The following is a 20,252-nucleotide window of genomic DNA, read 5'->3' as shown; positions in this document are numbered from 1 at the left end:
TCATGAAGGTGCTAACATCATCAATATATCACATCAGGATACAGGGACAGGAAAGTGTCACTCAGGAAATAATGCCAAATGAGACCATTAAAAGCCAAAAGGTGGTGGTGCATGCCTACACAGCAAAGGTCACAGTTAATCATGTGAGGAGAGATCCTAGAAAAGGGGAGAAAAACCTCCGACAGCTGTCTATCTCACCGGAGATTGATATCTGCAATACAAATCAAAACTTGTCCTGGGTTTTCTGTCCTTGCTCAGAAATATTGTGTTGAATTGAAGGGGACATAGCTCATCATTTAAACCAAATTCTCCTGTTTCACAAAGTAGGTATCGCTGCACATCACATCTTCGGCCTACCCCACCCTGTTTTGATTTTAAGAGCTTGGCTTACAAAATTCCTCTTGGAAATTCAATCTTTGCCTATGGTCCTTGGTGTTAAAAGTGGGACCAGGGCTGGGAATGTGGCTCAGTGGCATAACACTGGAGTGCTTGTTTAGCATGCAGAAGGCCTGGGGCTCCATTGCTGGTACTTCACAATGGACGTATGGTAGAGGCAGATAACTACCTGCCAGTGAGTTAGTGGTCTGGTACAATCCCGACTAGGATGAACACAGCACAGAGATGCAGGCAGCGTACTGCTCCCGCCCACTTTCGATCAGAACCCCGCCAGCCCAACAGCCGGCCAGTACAGCCCATCAGTACAGCCAGGGCACTCACTGGTGTGGCTGAAGAGCTGAGGCCTAGGGTACACTGCCTTCTCTAGACACAAAGTTCTGTAGGGGACAGGGCTGTCCCCGAATACCCACAGTCCTCTGGTGCTGTGCCACTATCACCCTGGCCTTCAGCAGACAGTGGAGTTGGGAGAATGGGTGAGAGACGCGTGGGGGTGGAGAGTTCAGAAGTAGCTTGACCCCCACACTAGCGATCGGATCACAGCTGTGCTACTGAGGGTAGGCTAAGACCTCTTTTGCTTCCAGCCTGGCAACTTCCTGTCCTTCCAGACATAAGCATGCTCCTCCTTCCTGCAAGGCTGCTGCTGCCCTTGGCGACTGGAGGTTCTCCTGGGCCAGCATGGCGTCCTGGTAGCCCGTTTCCTTCAGGCTGCCCAAGCCTGTCCTGACTGTTTCCTGGTCCTGGGCTTCCATTTTACACAACCTACTTAAGAACCAAAGAAGCTACTGCATGAGTGAGCTGCAGGACCCGTGCCTGGTCAGGACATGTCTCTCCCCTCGAAGTTCCACAGGGATTCACAGAAGATTCAATTGGCTGTCAAAAGGGAGAGTGCATCCCAAGCCTCCTGTGTGTGCAAGGGCCACAGAAAGCACCCAGCCTGCCTCTTACAGCAGGAAACGGAGTGCCCCAGGGGAGCGGGCTGAGTGCCCCAGGGGAGCGGGCTGGAGTGCCCCAGGGGAGCGGGCTAAGTGCCCCAGGGGAGCGGGCTAAGTGCCCCAGGGGAGCGGGCTGGAGTGCCCCAGGGGAGCGGGCTGAGTGCCCCAGGGGAGCGGGCTGAGTGCCCCAGGGGAGCGGGCTGAGTGCCCCAGGGGAGTGCCAGAACCTCCAGGGCTCCTGTTAGCCAGCCAAGGAGAAAAAAACAAACAGATACATCAGGCAGAATTTGAGAGACGGCAAATAAATCTGATTGTCAAAAGAGAGAATATGGGGCCTGGGAGATGGTTGGGTGGATGAAGTCTCTGGCTGACGATCCCAGCAAGTGCAGGAACCACGTGATGGGACGACAGACCCAGTGTCAAAGGTTGTCGTCCTCTGACCTCCGAGTTTGTGCTGTAACCACCACACACACACCCTACACCCACAGCCCACGTGTACACACGCACACAAATAAATGTAACCTAAAACCTCTAAATAAAATCTCTTGCTTTTCTTAAAGATTTTTTTTGAATGAATACAAACCGGAAGTTCACGCCGGGTAACCACTGAGCTCATTAGGTTTACTGACAGAGCGTAAACGGGAAGGGGTATGGATAGGCACAGAGGTGACCTTAAAAGCAGGCCCACTGGAAGGTCTGCACCCAGCAGGGATGGCGGCTTCCCATGGCTACCCTGAGGGAGCCAGCTCCCCCAACCCTTCCCCACCTATGATATCCAGCGCCTCTCGGGCACCCCAAGGTACACACGATTACAGCAGAACTGCATACAGCTGGGGGCTGGACACTCACAGCCCCGCCTCGGGACCCTCGCCAGCCCCTCCTTCCGAGACGTGAGGTCGACAAAGGTCAGCAGAGCCAGTGCGGTGAGCTTCGCCAAGCAGGCCCAGCGGGCCTCCTGAAGGCCACGAGCTCCTCAGGGAAGAGCCCTGGGAAGCCAGTTGTCCAACCCTTCCTCCCAGGCAGACACAACGGAGCCAGGCCTACGGGCCATGATGCAGTCTGGCCTCAGCCTCCAGCTTCCGGTCCAGTGCTGGTTCTGCTGCTTTCAGGCATCTACGGGCTGTTGTTAAAGGAGACCAAACCCCGGAGTGGTTTTCTGCAGGGCCCCTGCTCTGGAAGAACTCGAGGAGGGAGCTGTGAGGGAACGTCAGACTCGGCCTCCCATTCACAGTTGGGCACTTCCTTTTCGGCTAGTTAACCACGTTCTCTACCTCCAAACTCCTGCTCACATCACTGGACACCCAGGTACTGCACCCATGGCCTTTTCTGAGGCTGAGAAATCACCAGAAGTCATCTTTTATTTTCCAGGCTCACATTCTTTTATGTGAATTAAATACATGTAAATGCCCCCAAATTCTGGGCTGGGGCTGTAGCTCAATTGGTAGAGTACTTGCCTAGCATTAATGAAGGCCTGGGTTTGATCCCCAGCACCCCATGAAACTGGGTGTGGGGCCGCATGCCCGTCATCCTAGAACTTAGATGGTAGGATGATCTGTTTCCAGACCAGCCAGGGTGTGGTGGTCTTGATGCCCCTCCCCCCGTAAGTCTGGCATTTGAACACTCAGTCCACTGTGGTAGTCGTACTGTAAGTGGCCTCCATAAGCTCATAGGGAGTGGCACTATTAGGAGGTGTGGCCTTGTTGGAGAAGTGTGTCACTGTAGAGGGGAGCTCTGAGGTCTCATATATGCTCAAGCCATGCCCAGTGTCTCAGTTCACTTCCTGTTGCCTGAGGTCAAGATGTAGAGCTCTCAGCTCCTTCTCCAGCATCATGTCTGCCTGCATGCTACCATGTCCCACCCACCAGGATAATGGACTGGACCTCTGAAACTGTAAGCTGCCACCTCAATTAAATGTTTTCCTTTGTGAGTTGCCATGGTAATGGTGTCTCTTCACAGCAACAGAGACCCTAAGCCACCCATACTTCATGGTTATTTGGGGAGAACTAGGCGGTGCGGCCTTGCTGGAGGAGGTATGCCACTGGGGGCAGGCTCTGAGGTTCCAAGTCATTTCAAGTGAGCTCTGTCTCCTGTCTGTGACCATCACCTCCATTGGGCCATCCACACCTCTGGAACCACAGGCCCCAAACCATCCCTCCCTTCTAGAAGTTGCCTTGGTGGTGACACTTTGTAACAGCAAGAGAAAAGTAACTAATACACAGGGATGACAAAGGAGAGAGACTGAAAACAAGCTGATGGATTCAAAAGCTGCTCCTGACTGGTATGGAGTCTGTGCCACTGAGGTTCAGGATCCCTAAGAGACCCAAACTTGCTTTTCTACCCAGACCCGCCCACATGTTCTCCCCTGAGTCCTTTGAGTCATCCCAACCCCCAGACCTCCTGTGGCTCCTATTTCTTCAGTGTCTGCCCGTCTGACTGCCAGACCTTCATTCTGTTCTGTGGTCATGCTAGTGTGCCAAGGCCAACACACTCCACATCCTGGCCCACACTAATGCAGGGCCAATGCGGCTGCACCCAGGTTCCAATGGGGCCCAGGAGCAGATGTGGGACCCCGGAGAACAAGGAGGCTGGCTAGGGTCTCAAGTTCTACAGCAGCTCCATCTGGAAAACCCTACCCAACAGCTACAGAAAACTGGGAGGACAGACATTACCTGCCTCAGATAATTCTTACGAAACATTTATGTGGCCTTACGTGACTCCCTAATCCATAAAACCGGCAACAAAGCTGGGCTACGTGAAGACCAGGGGGTGCTGCAGGAAAGGCAGCACATGCCAGCCTCTCAGGTGGGGAGGGACCCTGCCGCAGGTGAGTGGTTGTGACCCAGACTAGAAAACCCAGGTTAGGCCACTGCAGGCTGCTCCAGGGATCCAAGTTTGCAGCAAGCAGAAGGCCAGTGCAGAGTAACTTTACAGGAGTTTCCTGGTGACAATACTTCTCTTCTGATCTCTGCCTCTCTCCGCTCACTGCTTTTCTGTCAGCCTCTCTCGGGTTCCCATGTTCAGCTACGTTCACAGAAACTTAGCAACATGTTTATCAGTCTCCTTCCTGCCCTCCGTCAGGCTCCAGGCTGCAGGCCCACCACCCTCCTGCCCCCCCCCCCATTTCTCCTCCCAAGCCCCACAGAACCTCTGCGGAGGCAGCCAAGGTGTCCATGTCCTGGGAACCATACAGGATGACCAGAGAATGAAGCAAACAAAATTCAGTTCTTACAATCTAAACTAAATCATGTACACCACTTTATTCAAGTAACAAAAGCTGGCCAAAACATCTATGTATATGTAATGTGTTAACTATAAGGAACAGGGAAGCTGTTTGAAAACAGGTATGTGTAGATCCGTATATCATCAAGTCTGTGGAGAGTAACAGGAGTCTCCTTGTGTCTAGGGCAAGGTACTGGGTGTCCTTGCTCCTGGTGCAATCACTGGGTAAGAGAAGTGGAGGCTGGAATATGACTTGGACCTCAGACTTACAGAGCTTCCCGGCTGGGGACGCAGCTCAGGAGTGAAGGAATTGCTTACCATCTCCAGGGTCCGGGTACCGGTGCTGCAGAACAGACTGCCGCTGCCACCTCGTCAAAGGCTTGTTTAAATTTAGACAGAAGGATGGTTCTCGGGTGGCTGGTTCATTTTCTTTCTCTCCTGTTGGTTTTTTGTTGAGAGGATCTCAAGTGGCCCAGATGAGCCCTGAACTTGGATCACCTTGCATTCTGACAACTTTGAACTCCTGAACCTCCTGGCTTTAGCTCCAGCCCACCTGTACCCGTCTCTGTGGATTTCTAGTCAGCAATAGCAAAGAGACACTTCATCCGAAGACCCTCCCTGAAGTCAGGACCTCTGCTTCCAGAAACTATCCACAAAGCTATGAGCAGTATTCCTTCCTTCCTTCCTTCCTTTCCTTCTTTTTTCCTTTCCTTTCCTTTCCTCCTTTCTATTCCTTTTCCTTTTCCCTTTCCCCTTTTTCCTTTCCCCTTTCCTCCTTCCCTTCCTCCCTCCCTCCCTCCTTCCTTCCTTCCGTTAACTGACAACTGGGTGAACAGGCAGCATGGAACAAGCCTACAGATCCCAGAGTTACCAGGACTGCCAACTGAAGACCAGACATGGCCTTCCTGTTTAAAAAAATTTTGTTTTCTTTCCAATTTTGGGTATTTGCCTGCATGCACGTAATACATGTACCATCTGTGTGCCTTGTGGCCTGAGGTCAAGAGGGTGCCAGACGCCCTGGAAGTAGTTACAGATAACTGAATCACCATGTAGAGGCTGGGAACTGAACCTCAGTCCTCTGAAGCAGCAGATGATGGTGGGTTTGCAGGTGGCAGGTGTTAATCATCACATCTGGTGAATCACCACATCTGGCTGACAGAAAAGCCTTCCTAAAGTCAAGTTTTCATTTGTCTCTTTCCATAAACCTAACATTCAGTCCTTAATAAAGTTGGGAGCTCAGGGATGGAGATGGAGCTTACCCAGGAGAGTCCTGACACCACATAAACCAGATGGACTGTACATACCTGCAACCCCACCACCCAGGAAGCAAAAGCAAAAGGATCACAAGTTCAAGGCCATCCTTAGCTACATACTGAGTTGAGTTGACCAGGATACATGAGGCCCGTCCAATTAAAATACAATAGTTAGGAACCTAGGAAAGGATTTTTCTGTTCAACTCCAAACTACCGAGAAGAGATGACACGCACCTGTGTTCTGATGCATCCTTGACCCGAGAGTCATTAAACACACGTGTGTTCTTTCAGAGAATGCCCTATAGTTCACTCTGAACAAGAGACCTTAGTTTTCAGTCAAGTGTGCATGCTGCTTTATTTGTTTTAATGTACTATGATCAAACATCTCCTCCGGAGCAGGTTCTCCTTCCTCTTATTATGGACACCCCACCCTCTCTCAACAATCCCCTGCCATCTCTGAACACAGCTAATATGCCCCATGATGATCTGCACAGTCCCCCCCCCCCCCCCACCCCAGAGAAGTCAGACAACTCCAAGACAGTTCTATACTGATGCTCCCAACAAACACACCCACAGTACTGGAGCACTGCACACGTAAGGGTCCATGGGTTTAGGACAGTCACCTCTCCAAAAAAAAAAAAAAGGGCACAGAGTTATAAACATCGTTAAATTTTATTAACAAAAACTTTGTACATTTTAATACATATGGAATTTTACATCTAAGGAAAATAACAGCACATTCAAAATTTACCATTTATACAAATTGTTACAGAATAACAACCAGTGGGTTAAATAAGTAAAATAAACCACACTGATTCTTTTAAATTATCTACAAAAGGTTTGACTTTCTTTAAAATTCCCCTGAACATATAAAAATAAATTAATTTTACTTTTCAATTAAATCTACCGAGTAGAAATCTTACAAATCAAAATATCAATGTTATCTTATGAATTTTTCACATTACAAACAGATTCACAAACCTTATTTACAGAAGTGAGGTAAGAACTGTGCAGTGTCCCCGGAGACATCCTGCAGAGCTAGCCTGTTCTTCCAGCTAAGCACAGTGGAGGTCGAACTGCAGCGGGGCCTTTTCCACAAGTCAGCCATGCATTTCGGACACACATCAATGATTCTGTCCCCCAACTGTTGACCAGTCTGCCATAGTGTCACAATCAAGAGCATGACTACCCAAAGTCAAAAGGCTGTGGGACAGGTCTTAGGAACTGTGGTGACCCATTTGTTCCAACAGGCAGTTCTGAGAGGTTGATTATATAGACTCCCCAAATCCACTTGTTTCCTTGTGAGTCATTGGGGGACAAATACCCAGGTAACAGTTTGCATGAGCTCTCGACAGTGGCAGGGAGTTTCAGCAAAGGCAGGGATGGGGAAGCTGCTGGCACAGGCCTACCCTGCCGTCTAGAGCCCTTCATCTGTGGAGGTCCCAACAGACACTTGATTAAGGCCAGACCCTACCAGCAATTTCCACACTGGTGTCTCTTTCTGAACAAAATTATACATTTCCAGTTGATCTGGTTCTCCCAGCAGCCTAGAACTTGCTTAACTCAAGAACTCTTTTTAAGTAGGTTTTAACAATAAGAAAAAGCATTTTTTTTTTTTTTTGCAAGAGGAAATTACTGTCGGCAGAAGCTTGTGTTCCCATCCTAATTTGATCACCAAAGGGACAAATGTCATTAGAAAGGAATTTTTTTAAAACAACATTTGCAAAGCCCCAGCTGAGGATCTGGAGAGTCACAATGTTTAATGACAGAACTCCAAGAGAAGAAACTGGACAGTTCTCAAAACTCTGCCCCAGAGAGCAAGCACACTCTATCCCAAATGAGATACTTCATATTCTGACTTTTACAATAAAACCAAGTGGTTTGCAAATGCAATAAGTCTTTAGTTTTACTATTTGTCTCCAATTTAAAACAAAACTAGCTGAGCACTCAGCATATTACATTTTTCTTGGGTTCATAAACTCTGCATGTGAATTATTTCATTCACAAAACAGTTAGCTATTCATTTTTCTTCCACAGTCCAAACACTTTGGTAGGGATGGGGACATGGGAATTTCGTTTCAGTGCAACAAAGCGACAAGGAAATAAGCGGAGCCTTACAAGAGCACGCGTGGCGTCCTTCCTGGGACTCCCGCCACCTTCCTGCAGAGCGGGCCAGAGCGGGGCAGCAGCTGGGTGGAGCGCGGGGCAGCAGGAGGGGCGAGGAGATGCTTTTCAAGTGTCAACTTTTCTCTTGAGCTACAGGCCCCGTTTTATCACTAAGTCTCTGTGGTGCAAAACAAAACAAATCAGAAGTGTTGACAGTTCTGGCCCAGCCTTGAGGTAATACCCTCTAACGGGGACTATGATGATCAAATGTGGCACATGTTCTGATTTACCCTGAAGATGGCTACTTTTCAGCACAGTGAACACGAATTTTCTAAGACTTTAAAAACACCACCCTGGGCCTATGTAAAGGCCTAAAGGTGGTGTGTCTGTCCGTGAACGCAGTTCCCAAGGCTCCCATATACACCTGTCCACAGGAGGAAAGAGGTGTGGTGTCTGTAAGGACTAAGAAAGCCATCGTTCTGACCCCACTGTGGCGTGTTTCCTAAGCGCTGACCTCTTCTACCTCTTGCCTGTAAGAAGTGGGGTCACACCTATCACTTTAATGATGGGACAACAACTGTACTCCATGGACCCGGGGACCTGCAGGGACTCCATGACTTCCCTCAGAGCCCAGCTTTCCAGTTGACACTGTTGTTTGTTCTAAGATGGGGTCTCAGCCAGGAGTGGTGGCGCACACCTTTAATCTCAGAAGCCGAGGCAGGTGGATCCCTCTGAGTTTGAGGCTAGCCTGGTCTACACAGTGAGTTCTAGAACATCCAGAACTGTATAGACACTGTATCTGAGATGGGGTGGGAGGAGGGAGAGACAGACCCAGACAGACGGACAGATAGACAGATGAGGTCTCTCTATATGACTCAGGCCTCAAACTGATGATCCTCCTGCTTCAGCCACCCAAGGAGCTTATAGGCATGTGCCAACACCCCAGGAGGATGGTTATTCTCATTCTCTCCCCGCCCCCCAAGACAGGGTTTCTCTGTGCAGCTTTTGGAGCCTGTCCTGGAACTCACAGAGATCCACCTGCATCTGCCTCCTGAGTGCTGGGATTAAAGGCGTGCACCACCGCTGCCTGACTATTCTGATTATTTATTGTGGCTCTTTCATTAAAAATACGTCCTATTGCATAACTTGGGAAAAACTAGCTTATAATTACTCTATTTTAAATATGGAAAATATCCACAAGCAAAAGCATAGAAAATGGTATCAAATGTCCAAATAAACAGAGTCACTCATGGGGAAAGGGGACACGATCCATGGTGACAGTGCCCACACTCAGGAAGCAGGCAGAGCAAGGGGACAAACAGAAAGGACTCTCAACTAGCCCAGATTCTGAACCAGTACTCATGTTTCTATAGGTGAAAATTAAACCACAAGAGGAACTCTCAAAGCAGCGGACCACGCTAACAGCAGTGCTCCCAGTTTCCAGTCCTGTGCTCGCCCGACCCCCTGGCCTCCAGGATCTCTTGCAGTGGCCTTCTGTCCTCAACTGGGGTTGGGGAGAATGGACGTAAGGCAACAGCCCTAAACCAGGGCTCCTATGTGCTGGTTGTTCGTGAGCCACACCTATCTCCACTTTAATCCCCAAAGGGGAGATGCTATGACTTACAAGTTATAAAAATCAATCCATTTAAATCTTACATTCCATTAAAATTGTGATGGCAATTAATTTTTTGAAGATGTAAACTTATGTGTATGCACCTGTCTGTGGGTTTATGCGTATGTGTGTGGGTGCCCACGGAAGCCAGAGAAGGAAGGGCATGGAACTCTGGAGTTGAAGTTGAGCAGTTGTGGCTGTGGGTGCCGGAGACTGAGCGTGGGTGCTCTGGGTGCCCTCTCAAGCACTCAGTCACCTCTCTGGCACAGCAATTTACTGTTTTAAGGAATCTGGTAGAAAGTTTGGAATATTGCCCTAATTTTATATATTTACCACATCAAATACGTAACTCCATTTTAAAAAGCATGTTGGAACAAAATAATAAAACAAAATAATTAGATGGAGAAAAATTCTATGATCAAATTATTTATCTTTTTAAAAAAGAAAGAATGTGTCTTGAAAGGGCTGTCTCATCCTGCAACTAAAACATTTCAGAAAACGCTGTATTACAAATGGCCTTCATCCTTATGTGCAAATCAAATTGGTATACTTAAGGGACATGTAAATTAAATTGGCTCAGACCCTCTGTTTACAATACCCAGCTGCTAAAACAACTGATTTTATGAAGGAAACACTGGCTAAAGAGCACCATCTCCGCTCACTATGGTCCTTGCCCCCCGAGGTGTATCACACAACATACTTACTGTGACTTTCTGACTTGTGTTGTCCCCATGGATGGTGAGAAAGGGGTTGGTGGTGGCTGTGTGGAGTGGGGGAGCCTGAGTGCCTGCAAGGAGGTTGTTGATGGGGATCTGGGTGGGCCCGGGGAGCTGCAGCTGCTGGAGCTCAGGTGGGTGGTGCTGCTGCTGCATCAGCTGGTACAGGAAGGCCTGGTGCTGCTCCTTCAGCAGACATGGGAGAGAAGGGAGCTTTAGTTAGAGGATACAGCAGTAAGCAAACGTTCCTTTTCTACTTCTTTCTCTTACAGGGTTACTTGAAAGTAAATCACATTCACACTATTAAGAAAACAAGGGCTGGGGGGTGAAGGCACAGGCCTTTAATTCCAGCATTCACCAAGCGGAGGCAGGTGGATCTCTATTAATTTCCAGGAATAGCTTGGTCTACATAGTGCCATGCCAGCCAGAGCTATATGATGAGGCCTGTTGAGAATAGATAGACAGACCACCCACCCCATCTAGAAAAGCAATTGCACTAGGTAATAACCATCTATTGAAATCCCCAGGACCACCTGGGAATTGACCATTTTTAAAACACACCAAGCAAAGACAGAGGTGTGTTCAAATGAGGCTGTCCATCATGAACACAGAGAATGGGAACAGCAACAGTTTGGGCAGTGGGCTGCTTTGGTTCTGGTTCATACACAAGCATGTTATCTGAAGAGAGACCCCCAACTCAGAAGATGCCTCCATCAGATTGGCCTGTAGGCAAGTCTATTGGGTATTTTCTTGTCTGGTGACTGATGTAGAGGGGTCCAGCCCACTGTAAACAATGCCACTTCCAAGCAGAGTGTACAAGAAAGGCTGGACAAGCCATGAGTGTAGGAAGAAGGTTTCTCTGGTCCTGCCAAGCCCCCCACATGGCCCACTTATAAAATAATCACTCAGAAGCTTATATTAATTATAACTGCTTGGCCATTAGCTCAGGCTTATTACTGACTAGCTCTTACACTTAAATTAACCCATTATTCTTATCTATATTAAGCCACATGGCTTGGTATCTTTTCTCAGTTCTGCCTTGTCATCTTGCTTCCTCTGTATCTGGCTGGTGACTCCTGAATCAGCCCTTCCTCTTCCCAGAATTCTCACCTGCTCGCCCCACCTATACTTCCTGCCTGGCTACTGGCCAATCAATGTTTTATTTATCAACCAATCACAGCAACACATATTCACAGCATACAGAACATTCCACAGCACTTCTCCATTTCTATCTAATCAAAATGGAAGGTCTTAACTTTAACACAGTAAAATTACATATAACAAAACAGCTATCAAGCAAGAATTAGAGTTATAATATCTAATCTATTAATTTTTTGGCAAAATTAGAGAAAATATTCTATCTATCCTATATCTTTTGAGTCTAAAGTTTCATATCTAATTTACCTTTTATCATAATCAAGGAAAATCTAGTCTTCAACCACATCAAAGACCCCAGAAGGATATAATATTACCTAAGTAAACAGGACATACACTGTAAGCAACTTCCAAAAAACTAGAATGACAGAGACAGCAGGCTGCCTGGACAGTCACCTAAAGTTCTTCTGCAACATTAGGGCATCTATTTTTCAGCCCACAGGACTAGTCTCTCAGTCGCTTCTTTCTATGTCCTGTGGAATGTCTGGCAGTTTTCTCTGCGAAGCAGGATCCTGAAGAACCATTTCGCCTTGTTTTGGCAAAATCAGTGGTCATTTACCTATGGGTCTTATATGTCTAGTTTATATAACATTTTGTCAAGCAGTTTTTTTGTATGTCTAGTTTATATAACATTTTGTCCAGCAGTCCAGGCAAGAACAGTTTCTTGCCCAAATGGCCAGTTCTGCCAAGAAGAAGATAAACTCTACATGGAGTTTACTTTCACTGTGGCCAAAGTTAGCCACTGTGTAAAAAAGGATTCCCTCACATTGACTGCTGACAGTGTGCTGTCCAAAATGGACAAGCAGGACACGGACACGGACGGACGGACGGACACGGACACGGACGGACGGACACGGACACACACAAAAGGCCTGCTGATCCTTGCCAAGAAAAGTATGGCTGCAGCTTTGACAACAAGTGTCCTCTGAGGCCAGGGCATTATGGAACCACTGCTGAAGTGGCTTTGCAATCCGGAAAAGGTACAGTGCCCCTTCCTTCGAAGGCAGCTGAACAGGCAGTGGGCTGATGGCTCCTGGTGTGCAGTGGGACAGTAGCTGCAGCAGCTGTTCTTGGAGGAGTAACTAGGCTGACGGAGTCTGGCCTTTCAACGGTAGACTGGCATTTAATAAAGGAGATAAAGCCACCCACAGGCTAAGAACAATGGGAAGCTGAATTCCAAAAATACCAGCAATTTCCAGAATTTAAAATCCTGAATCATGACAGGGCACTGGCAGAATTCAAGCTTATCTGGGACATGGAATACACGCAACAAATATGGGGTTGAGCTGCAGGCCTTACGTACATCCTGCTTCACAAATGAGTCTGTCAGATACGCTAAGCCTATAGGCCAAAGATGATGCCCCAATGTTGCGGAGAAACCTCGGGTGACTGTACAGGAAGCTGGCTGTTTCTGTCAACTCACATTTTTTTATAAGCCACTTGTTTGCACTTCCTGTTTTACTAGGTAATATTTTTCCTTCTTGGGTCTCTGAGGGAGTTGAAGATTAAGAGAGCTGTAGTTACAGTTTTCCTTGTTAACAATTTCAGAAAAGAAACTCATTTAAAGAGGTGTAAAGTATGTATAAGTTTGAAAGACATCATAAGATAGTTTTCTGTTGGTAATACAAGGTAGGATAGAAAGTGAATTAGGTACATTTTAGACTCACCAAAACAGGCTAGATAATGGAATATTTTCGCTGAATTTGACAAATGCAAATGGACTAGACATTGTTGATGTATTTACTGATTGTACATATTATATATAGTTATTGTACTTATTGTATATAGTTTTTCTTATATTAGTTACAACTTTTTTTTACGTTTTTTATTAGATAAAAAAAGGAGGAAATGTGGTGATGTATACTGTGTCTCCCAATAAAATTTACCTGAGGATCAGAGGAAAAAGCCAGCCACTATATTAACATAGAAGTCAGGCAATTGCCTATCACTTAGGAGGCAGGGATCTGTCTGGATGTCTGTGAGTTCAAGGCTACACTGGGGAACAGAGTCAAGCATGGTGACACACGCCTTTAATCCCAGCACTAACTACAGAGGTCTGGAGGTCTGTACAGACAGACAGGAAGGGACAGAGCTGGGCTGAGAGAGTAAATGAGAAAACAGAACAGAAAGGCATACAGGCATGGAGATATAGGAAGCTCTCTTTGGAGACTGAGGTGTGGGTGAGGTGAGGTTAGCTTGTGGCTTTTCCTATTTCCTGGTCTCTCAGGTTTTCACCCCTCTATCTGGCTCCATGTTTTTTATTTAATAAGACCGTTGAGCAATTCGCCTACACATGAGGAGCAAGCAGGGAAGCAGAGTCCGTGCTGTGGTTTCCACACATGAGAGACCTGTCAGCTAAACTAAACCCTTTCCTCCTGAAGTGGCTTTGGTCAGTCTTCTGTCACAGCAGCAGAGGAGCCAGCAAAAACAGGTTAATCACACTATGATTGGCTAATTTAGAATTGCATCTATGAGTCAAACCCTGCCAGTAATTCTTCTCAAGCATTTCCAAAAGTTGCCATCTACTCCTAACAAGTATTTAGTTCTACAGCTCTGTATTTGTCTTTCCAAGCATAAATTCCTTTCCTGGGTGCTGATAGGCACTGTATTAGCTGCCTGGGATATATAGTGGTCAGAGTCCCTGCCTGCCTAGGGAATGAGAAACAATGCTACAGTGTGACTATTGCTAAGAATAGACAAAGATTATGTAGATTCAGTAAGGAGTCAGGGCAGCTTTGCCAAGTTAACACAGGGCAGACTTGGAGCACACTGGCATTAGCCAAGTGGATGAGGAGGAAGGAGGGCATTTCTAGGGTCTCAGTGAGAGCTTGTGCAGAGAGATTCTGGGCCCACAAGAGCTCAGAGGCTGGCAGGCAGTGCTGGCTGGCGGTTAAGGGGGAGAAAAATGCAGGGTTCCCACCAAACCATGAGGGAAGCTGGGAAGTCAGGAGAAAGCTTTTGAGCAGAGGAAGGAGCTTTCTTTTGTCCTTTCTTTCTTTTGGGGGGTGGGGACAGATATGGTCTCATTATGCAGCCCTGTCCTGCCTGGAACTCATTATGTACAGTTCCTACCTCCATCCCTGAATGCTGGGCTTAAAGGTGTGTGCCACCACACCCAGTTAAATGAGAAGGGATTTCTTGATGAAGTCATTGTAATATATTAAAAAAAAAAAAATTACAATTTTTTACTTAAGCAACTTGCAAAAGGCTGGAGTTGGAAAAAGTGGGCTAACTAAGCATGGTAGCAGCTCAGTCTGGGACATGTTTAAAATGCCCTTCAGGATGTGCAAGTGCAGCTATGGAGTAAGCAGGCAGACACAGAGTGAGATGCTCTGGACAGAGGTCTAAAGTACATGGACCAAACTGAAACATCTTAGAGTGAAGGACACTGCTGAACTCTACTTTTAGGTGAGAGGTTCAAGAAAAGAGGAAGATCCAAAATGGAAAACAGAAAGGACAGCTAGGGAGGACCGTGGTGTCACTGCAGTGAGAGGGAATGATCACCTGTCAGATGTGACCGAAGACACAGGAGAGTGACCAGTGGACTGAGAAGTCTGTCACCATCTGTGCAGAGACAATGGTGGTGGTGACGGTGGGCAGACAAGGGGCTGAGGTTTTCTGCCCACAACTCCCAAGTGCCAGATGACAGACGTGCACTGCTCTACCCCATATACTAAACTATTAGAAGTATACTTCAGCCTACATTTTTAGGACATAGTTAAAGCTAAGTTTTCGGACACATGCCTGAAATCCCAGCACTTGAGGGGGCTGAGGCTGGAGGACCATGAATTCAAAGCCAGTCAATGATACATAACAACACTCTGTCTCCAAAAAAAGGCAGCATGTGTGGATGTACCTTGTGTATTCTCCCAAGTACTTTAAAATCATTGCTCAAATACAGAGAAAATAATGACAACAATATATAAACGGTTACACAGTGTTGTTCAAGGAACTGTAGCAAAAAAAGAATAGGCAGGTGCAGTACAGATGCACATTTTTAGTCTTTTTTATGTGCAGATAAAGGCATCGACAGGTGGGGAACCCATGGGTCTGCAGGATGAACTGTATGTGGTAAGGGAAGACTGTTTCCATTCTGTTCCGCTACGTGTCTGTAAAAGTCAACACCCAACAGTTCAGGGTTCCTCTTCTTCTTATCCTCAAAATCTATTACAGCTCTCTAGTTATCTTACCAGAGATGGCACTACATCACGACACAACTGTCCTGTAGTGATTCCTAGTCTACTGCTGAGCCCATCTTTCTTCCCCCCGAAAACAAATTGTTTCCATACAGCAACTAATCTTTCTAAACAAACCCGTGATTACTATTATCATTGTTCAAGTTTAATATTCTCCAATGAATCCTTTAAGAAAAAAAAAAGAAAGAAAATGGGGGCTGGAAAGATGGCTCAGAGGTTAAGAGCACTGGCTGCTCTTCCAGGGGTCCTGAGTTCAAGTCCCAGCAACCACATGGTGGCTCACAACCATCTGTAATGAGATCTGGTGCCCTCTTCTGGCCTGCAGTCATACATGCAGACAGAACACTGTATATGTAATAAATAAATGTTTTTGAAAAAAGAAAAAAGAAAGAAAAGCAGGGCATGGATGAGGCAAGATCAGCACAATTGACTTGACTATCAGGTGACAGAATGGTCTTCCAAATGCTATCTCCCAAGAAGCTTGGACCATCCCATCTAAAATTGGAACTGGTGATGAAGCATCATGCTAGTCCAGCAAGCCTATCACGTGTGAAGCCCTGGGTTCTACTCCCAATGCCACAAAAGAAGTAAACCGGCCTCACCTTACTTCATCCCTGGGACCATTTAATGCCCTCATTCTACTTCACCAGCCTTCTTGGAATGACCACCAATGAAAGAGTGAGCACTCACTACTTCCCCTCTCAAGGAAACCAGCAGGAAAATAAATAAACACAGCTTGCATTCCAGTCCCCAGAGCCTAGTTAGCACCACAATACATGTTTTCACATTTGTAAGACAATCAGCAAAGGTGAGGAGCCTACACCATAATCAACATCTATCACAGTCTCCAACACCAGATCCTGACAAAAAAAAAAAATAAAAAAAAAAAAATACTGTGCAAAGAACATACCGGGGTGAGCTGCTGGGAGTTTATCAGCTGCTGAAACTGCTGCTGCTGGATAAATATTTGTCTCTGCTGGTCTGACAGTAACCCTAGTCCCGAGGCACTGAAAAACATTGCAATCCTTACTTCTATGCAGCCTTCTCAGGTGTGACAGGAAAGTATTTAACAAACGCAGTTTTACCTACAACACTTCATTATGTACAAAAATATTTTACCTACAACACTTCATTATGTACAAATTATTCTTTTTTTCTATGCACATGTATATAACTATACAGGAACGCACTTTCAAGAAGTTATTTTAAATAGGCACAAACTGAAACACAATTTATGTGTTTATAATAAAGTATATGTAATAATCATCTATCCCTTACTTTATCAAAATTTTTGATTAGAGAATATCAAAATTGTGCTGCTAAATCTTGCAGAACCAGTATCAATCACAGGACTGCCACAATATCTTTGCAGAATAAGATACATGTGCACAGTAAGAAGGACTCAAAAGTGACATTTAAAGATAGATATCACAGATCGAGACTGACATTTTCAACACGAATGTATTTAATATTATGTTACTGAAACTGATTTTTAGTTTAATTGTATCAGCTTAATAAAAAAATGAGTAGCAAGCACTTACTCTCAATGAGTTTGGGTAGCCATTTTTCCTAGAGAACATCTACAAAATACATTAACAATCCCAATGGAGAACAAGGACACCACTGATGACATGTTGCATGAAAAAGAAAACGATAATAAAAACTATACTAAGTAAGCTTCTCACCTGTTAGTCAGTGCTGCGGCAGCCGGCATTGGATGTGCTGCGTTAGGCGGGACACTGGCGTGGGGAAGGGGGGCAGGGTTCTGGGATATTGTGACAGGGGTCTGAATTACACCATTTAAAGCTCCTACAATGCCATTAATTGCCAGTTGGTTACCTGGCAAAGCTCCAATTATTCCACCAACTGCAGACACGGCAGGAATGGTGGAGGTTACTGTCTGCATCCCACTAGCTAAGGCCCCTACTGCCACACCATTGACCTGCTGAACCCCACTAACTCCAGAGCCTTGCTGAGCTGGGCTCTGCCCAGCAGGTGGGGGGGTCGAAAGCGCAGAAGAACTGCTGGTGCTCTGTCCACTGGAAGTTAAGTCCTAAGGTAAGAAAGAATAACAACTTAGGTAATCTTAAATCACTGAATGTAATACGCTACTGTTCTCAAGTAAAATACACAAATGAACATAACCACAAAAATTACCTGATTTAATACAGGAAGAGAATTGTCAGGTAAAAAGCTGTTTCCTATGTGTGGGCTCTTACTGCTGTTCAATGAATCAGTAGTAGGAGCTAGAAATAGTAAAAGATAAAAAACATGTACCCTGTCAAATAAATTGTATTATATGTAAGATTAAAGGCTATTTTCAAAGTTATGCTGAAGCCTACTCCTGTTATTCCTAAAACTGATGGTTTGTACTGAATATGAGACCATTACATTTAAATTTTACCATTAAACTATGAACTGAAGAGAAAACAGACTCAAGACAATTAACAAGGATTGTCTACGTCCCTCAGGAATAACCCACCACTTGTTTCCTACATCTTCACATAACCAGTAACCGGTTATTGTTTATTATGCAGATGGCATCAGGAGTCCATCCTGCTTTCCTTCGAAACCAAGTACTTCCATACTCACCAGTGTGTGCAGAAAAGGTATGCGTTTGATGAGGTGGGCTAGGATTGGCTGCTAGTGTTGGGAAAGGCACGGAAAGCTGTGCGTTCAGTAACTGAAGACGCTCCTTTTTGGCAGTCAAGTTTTTAATTTGTTCTTCTAATCTTCGATTTTCAACTTGAAGTTGGTGTAATGACTTCAGCATTCCTAAAACTAGCAAATTATTTGTGCGAATTTTAGTAAAGACAACTCCACTCCCATGACTAAGACTTTTATGGTCATAGTGTCAACTGCTTTAGAAATAAAATAAAAATGTGGAAATTCTGTAAACTAATACTAAATGACTGAGATTTATTTCTAGACTTGAATGTAGATATATAAAAACATCAAGTTATATTTAGGAGTACAGACACAAAAGAAGACTGTTCCTAGATGGACCCTATAAAGATTGGTTGCCAATGTTGTCCAAATAAACAAAACCCCACCCAATCAGGTTTAAGTAGTTTTATCCTCAGAGAGAAATGATGGCATTTTATTTTCCTCAAGAACCCAAAAACAGCAGCAGAAGGAGCAGCAGCAGCAACAAAAACCAAGCCTGCCAGCAGACACCTGGCAGCCTGCCTGCCATCCCAGCTGCTCGGCAGGCCTCTCTGCAGGCTCCCCAGCAGGGAGCGCTGTATCTGCACCCTGCTACTTCTCTTCAGGGAGAAAGGCCTCACCTGTTCACAAGCTTCCTGCCCTGCCAGATCACCTCAGATACTATGTTAATTCCTCCAAGGCTGAAACTTCCTACTGACAATCAAGAGCCAATGTTGCTGTCAGGCCACAGGGACAGACACTTTAAAAGCTCCGGGGTGGAAAAGGTGTATTTGCTTAACATGACCTCAGGGCCTTCCAAAGAACTACAGCTCTAGCAGTACAACAACTAACTTTCTGCCCCTTCAGGCGCCCAGATGAGACAAAAGAACCTGTCCTCTAGCTAATGTGTAAAAGGTTCTCCCTCACATCAATTTCCTCACAATTAGCAGTTTTAGGTAGGGGCACCATTCATAAAAATATCAATTTAAAGACTTGGTTCACCAGCAATTTTTTAAAAAGTCTTGTTTTCATAAAATAAAGCAGTGAAAGCTTCCATGCCAAAATGATAGAAACCAACCACCTCTCCCTCTCTCCTCACCTGTTCCAACTTTGGGTTTTTTGTGTGGTTTTTTTTTTTTTTTTTTGCATTTTCACCCGGTGGTTTTAATACTTAAAACCAGAAGTACTAAATATGTACATACAACACATACCATATAATTTCATAAATATCATTAACATTGCAATTAAATATAAAGTTTACTAATTACTATTCCTTTGGATAGGGTCTCATTAAGTAGCCCTTGACTGGCCTCAAACTCAGAAATCTGCCTGCTTCTGCCTCCCAAGTGCTGGGGTTAAAGGCGTGTGCCACCTGCTTCTACTTCCTGAGTGTCAGAATTAGAACCAGGCACCACCATGCCTGCCTACTTTCTATTCCTTTAAATTGTAAAACAGATACCCAGCCATACCTGACTAGATACAGTTTTTCCTTTTTATTTATTTGTATTTTATGTACACTGGTGTTTTGCCTGAATGTATGTCTGTGTAAGGGTGTCAGATCCCCTGGAACAGGAGTTACAGACAGCTGTGAGCTGCCATGTGGGTGCTGGGAATTGAACCTGGGTCCTCTGGAAGAGCAGCCAGCACTCTTAAACTGCTGAGCCACCTCTCCAGCCTCTAGATACACTGTTTTAAAAGATCTCTGGGAGTAGGCATATTATTTTCTACTAGACTGAGAGGAGATACTGTGTATTTTCACAAGTTGACAAGAACCAAGTATAGTATGATAGAGAAAGAGTAGCAAAGCTGTATTTCAACCAATAGCCAACTAACAAAAAGCATGGAATTTATCTTCATTAACAATCCTAGGATACAGGTATCGTCTTATTCCCAATTCCAAAAATAAGAGATTAAAGAACTTAAAAATGAAACCAATCCAATCAAAACTTGCCTGAGATCCTATTGTCAGGAGTGAACACTATAGAGTCGGCTCTATCAGAGCACAGTACCCCGCCCTCTCT

The 20,252-nt window shown here is 45.5% G+C and overlaps 1 protein-coding gene across 15 annotated transcripts in view; it reads right to left on the bottom strand.

The window, feature by feature from the left end:
• Positions 1-6,453: 6,453 nt before the first annotated feature.
• Mllt10 (MLLT10 histone lysine methyltransferase DOT1L cofactor) overlaps positions 6,454-20,252 on the bottom strand; it is a 172,965-nt gene continuing 159,166 nt past the window's right edge. For 10 of the 15 annotated variants that reach the window (XM_037205986.1, XM_028870472.2, XM_028870473.2 and 7 more), the window contains 6 exons: positions 18,178-18,366; positions 17,743-17,831; positions 17,271-17,638; positions 16,496-16,592; positions 10,223-10,420; positions 7,380-8,084 (listed from right to left, as the gene is read on the bottom strand). In XM_037205986.1, the coding sequence (XP_037061881.1) occupies positions 8,040-8,084; positions 10,223-10,420; positions 16,496-16,592; positions 17,271-17,638; positions 17,743-17,831; positions 18,178-18,366 (986 nt within the window). In that variant the 3' untranslated portion in view covers positions 7,380-8,039. Of the gene's footprint in view, positions 8,085-10,222; positions 10,421-16,495; positions 16,593-17,270; positions 17,639-17,742; positions 17,832-18,177; positions 18,367-20,252 lie in introns of all 15 variants that reach the window. The other 5 variants (XM_028870471.2, XM_037205985.1, XM_028870468.2 and 2 more) reach the window with 1 other exon arrangement.

Source organism: Peromyscus leucopus, chromosome 5 (assembly GCF_004664715.2).
Source record: "Peromyscus leucopus breed LL Stock chromosome 5, UCI_PerLeu_2.1, whole genome shotgun sequence".
Lineage (NCBI taxonomy): Eukaryota > Metazoa > Chordata > Mammalia > Rodentia > Cricetidae > Peromyscus > Peromyscus leucopus.
This window is presented reverse-complemented; position numbering and strand designations above follow the sequence as displayed.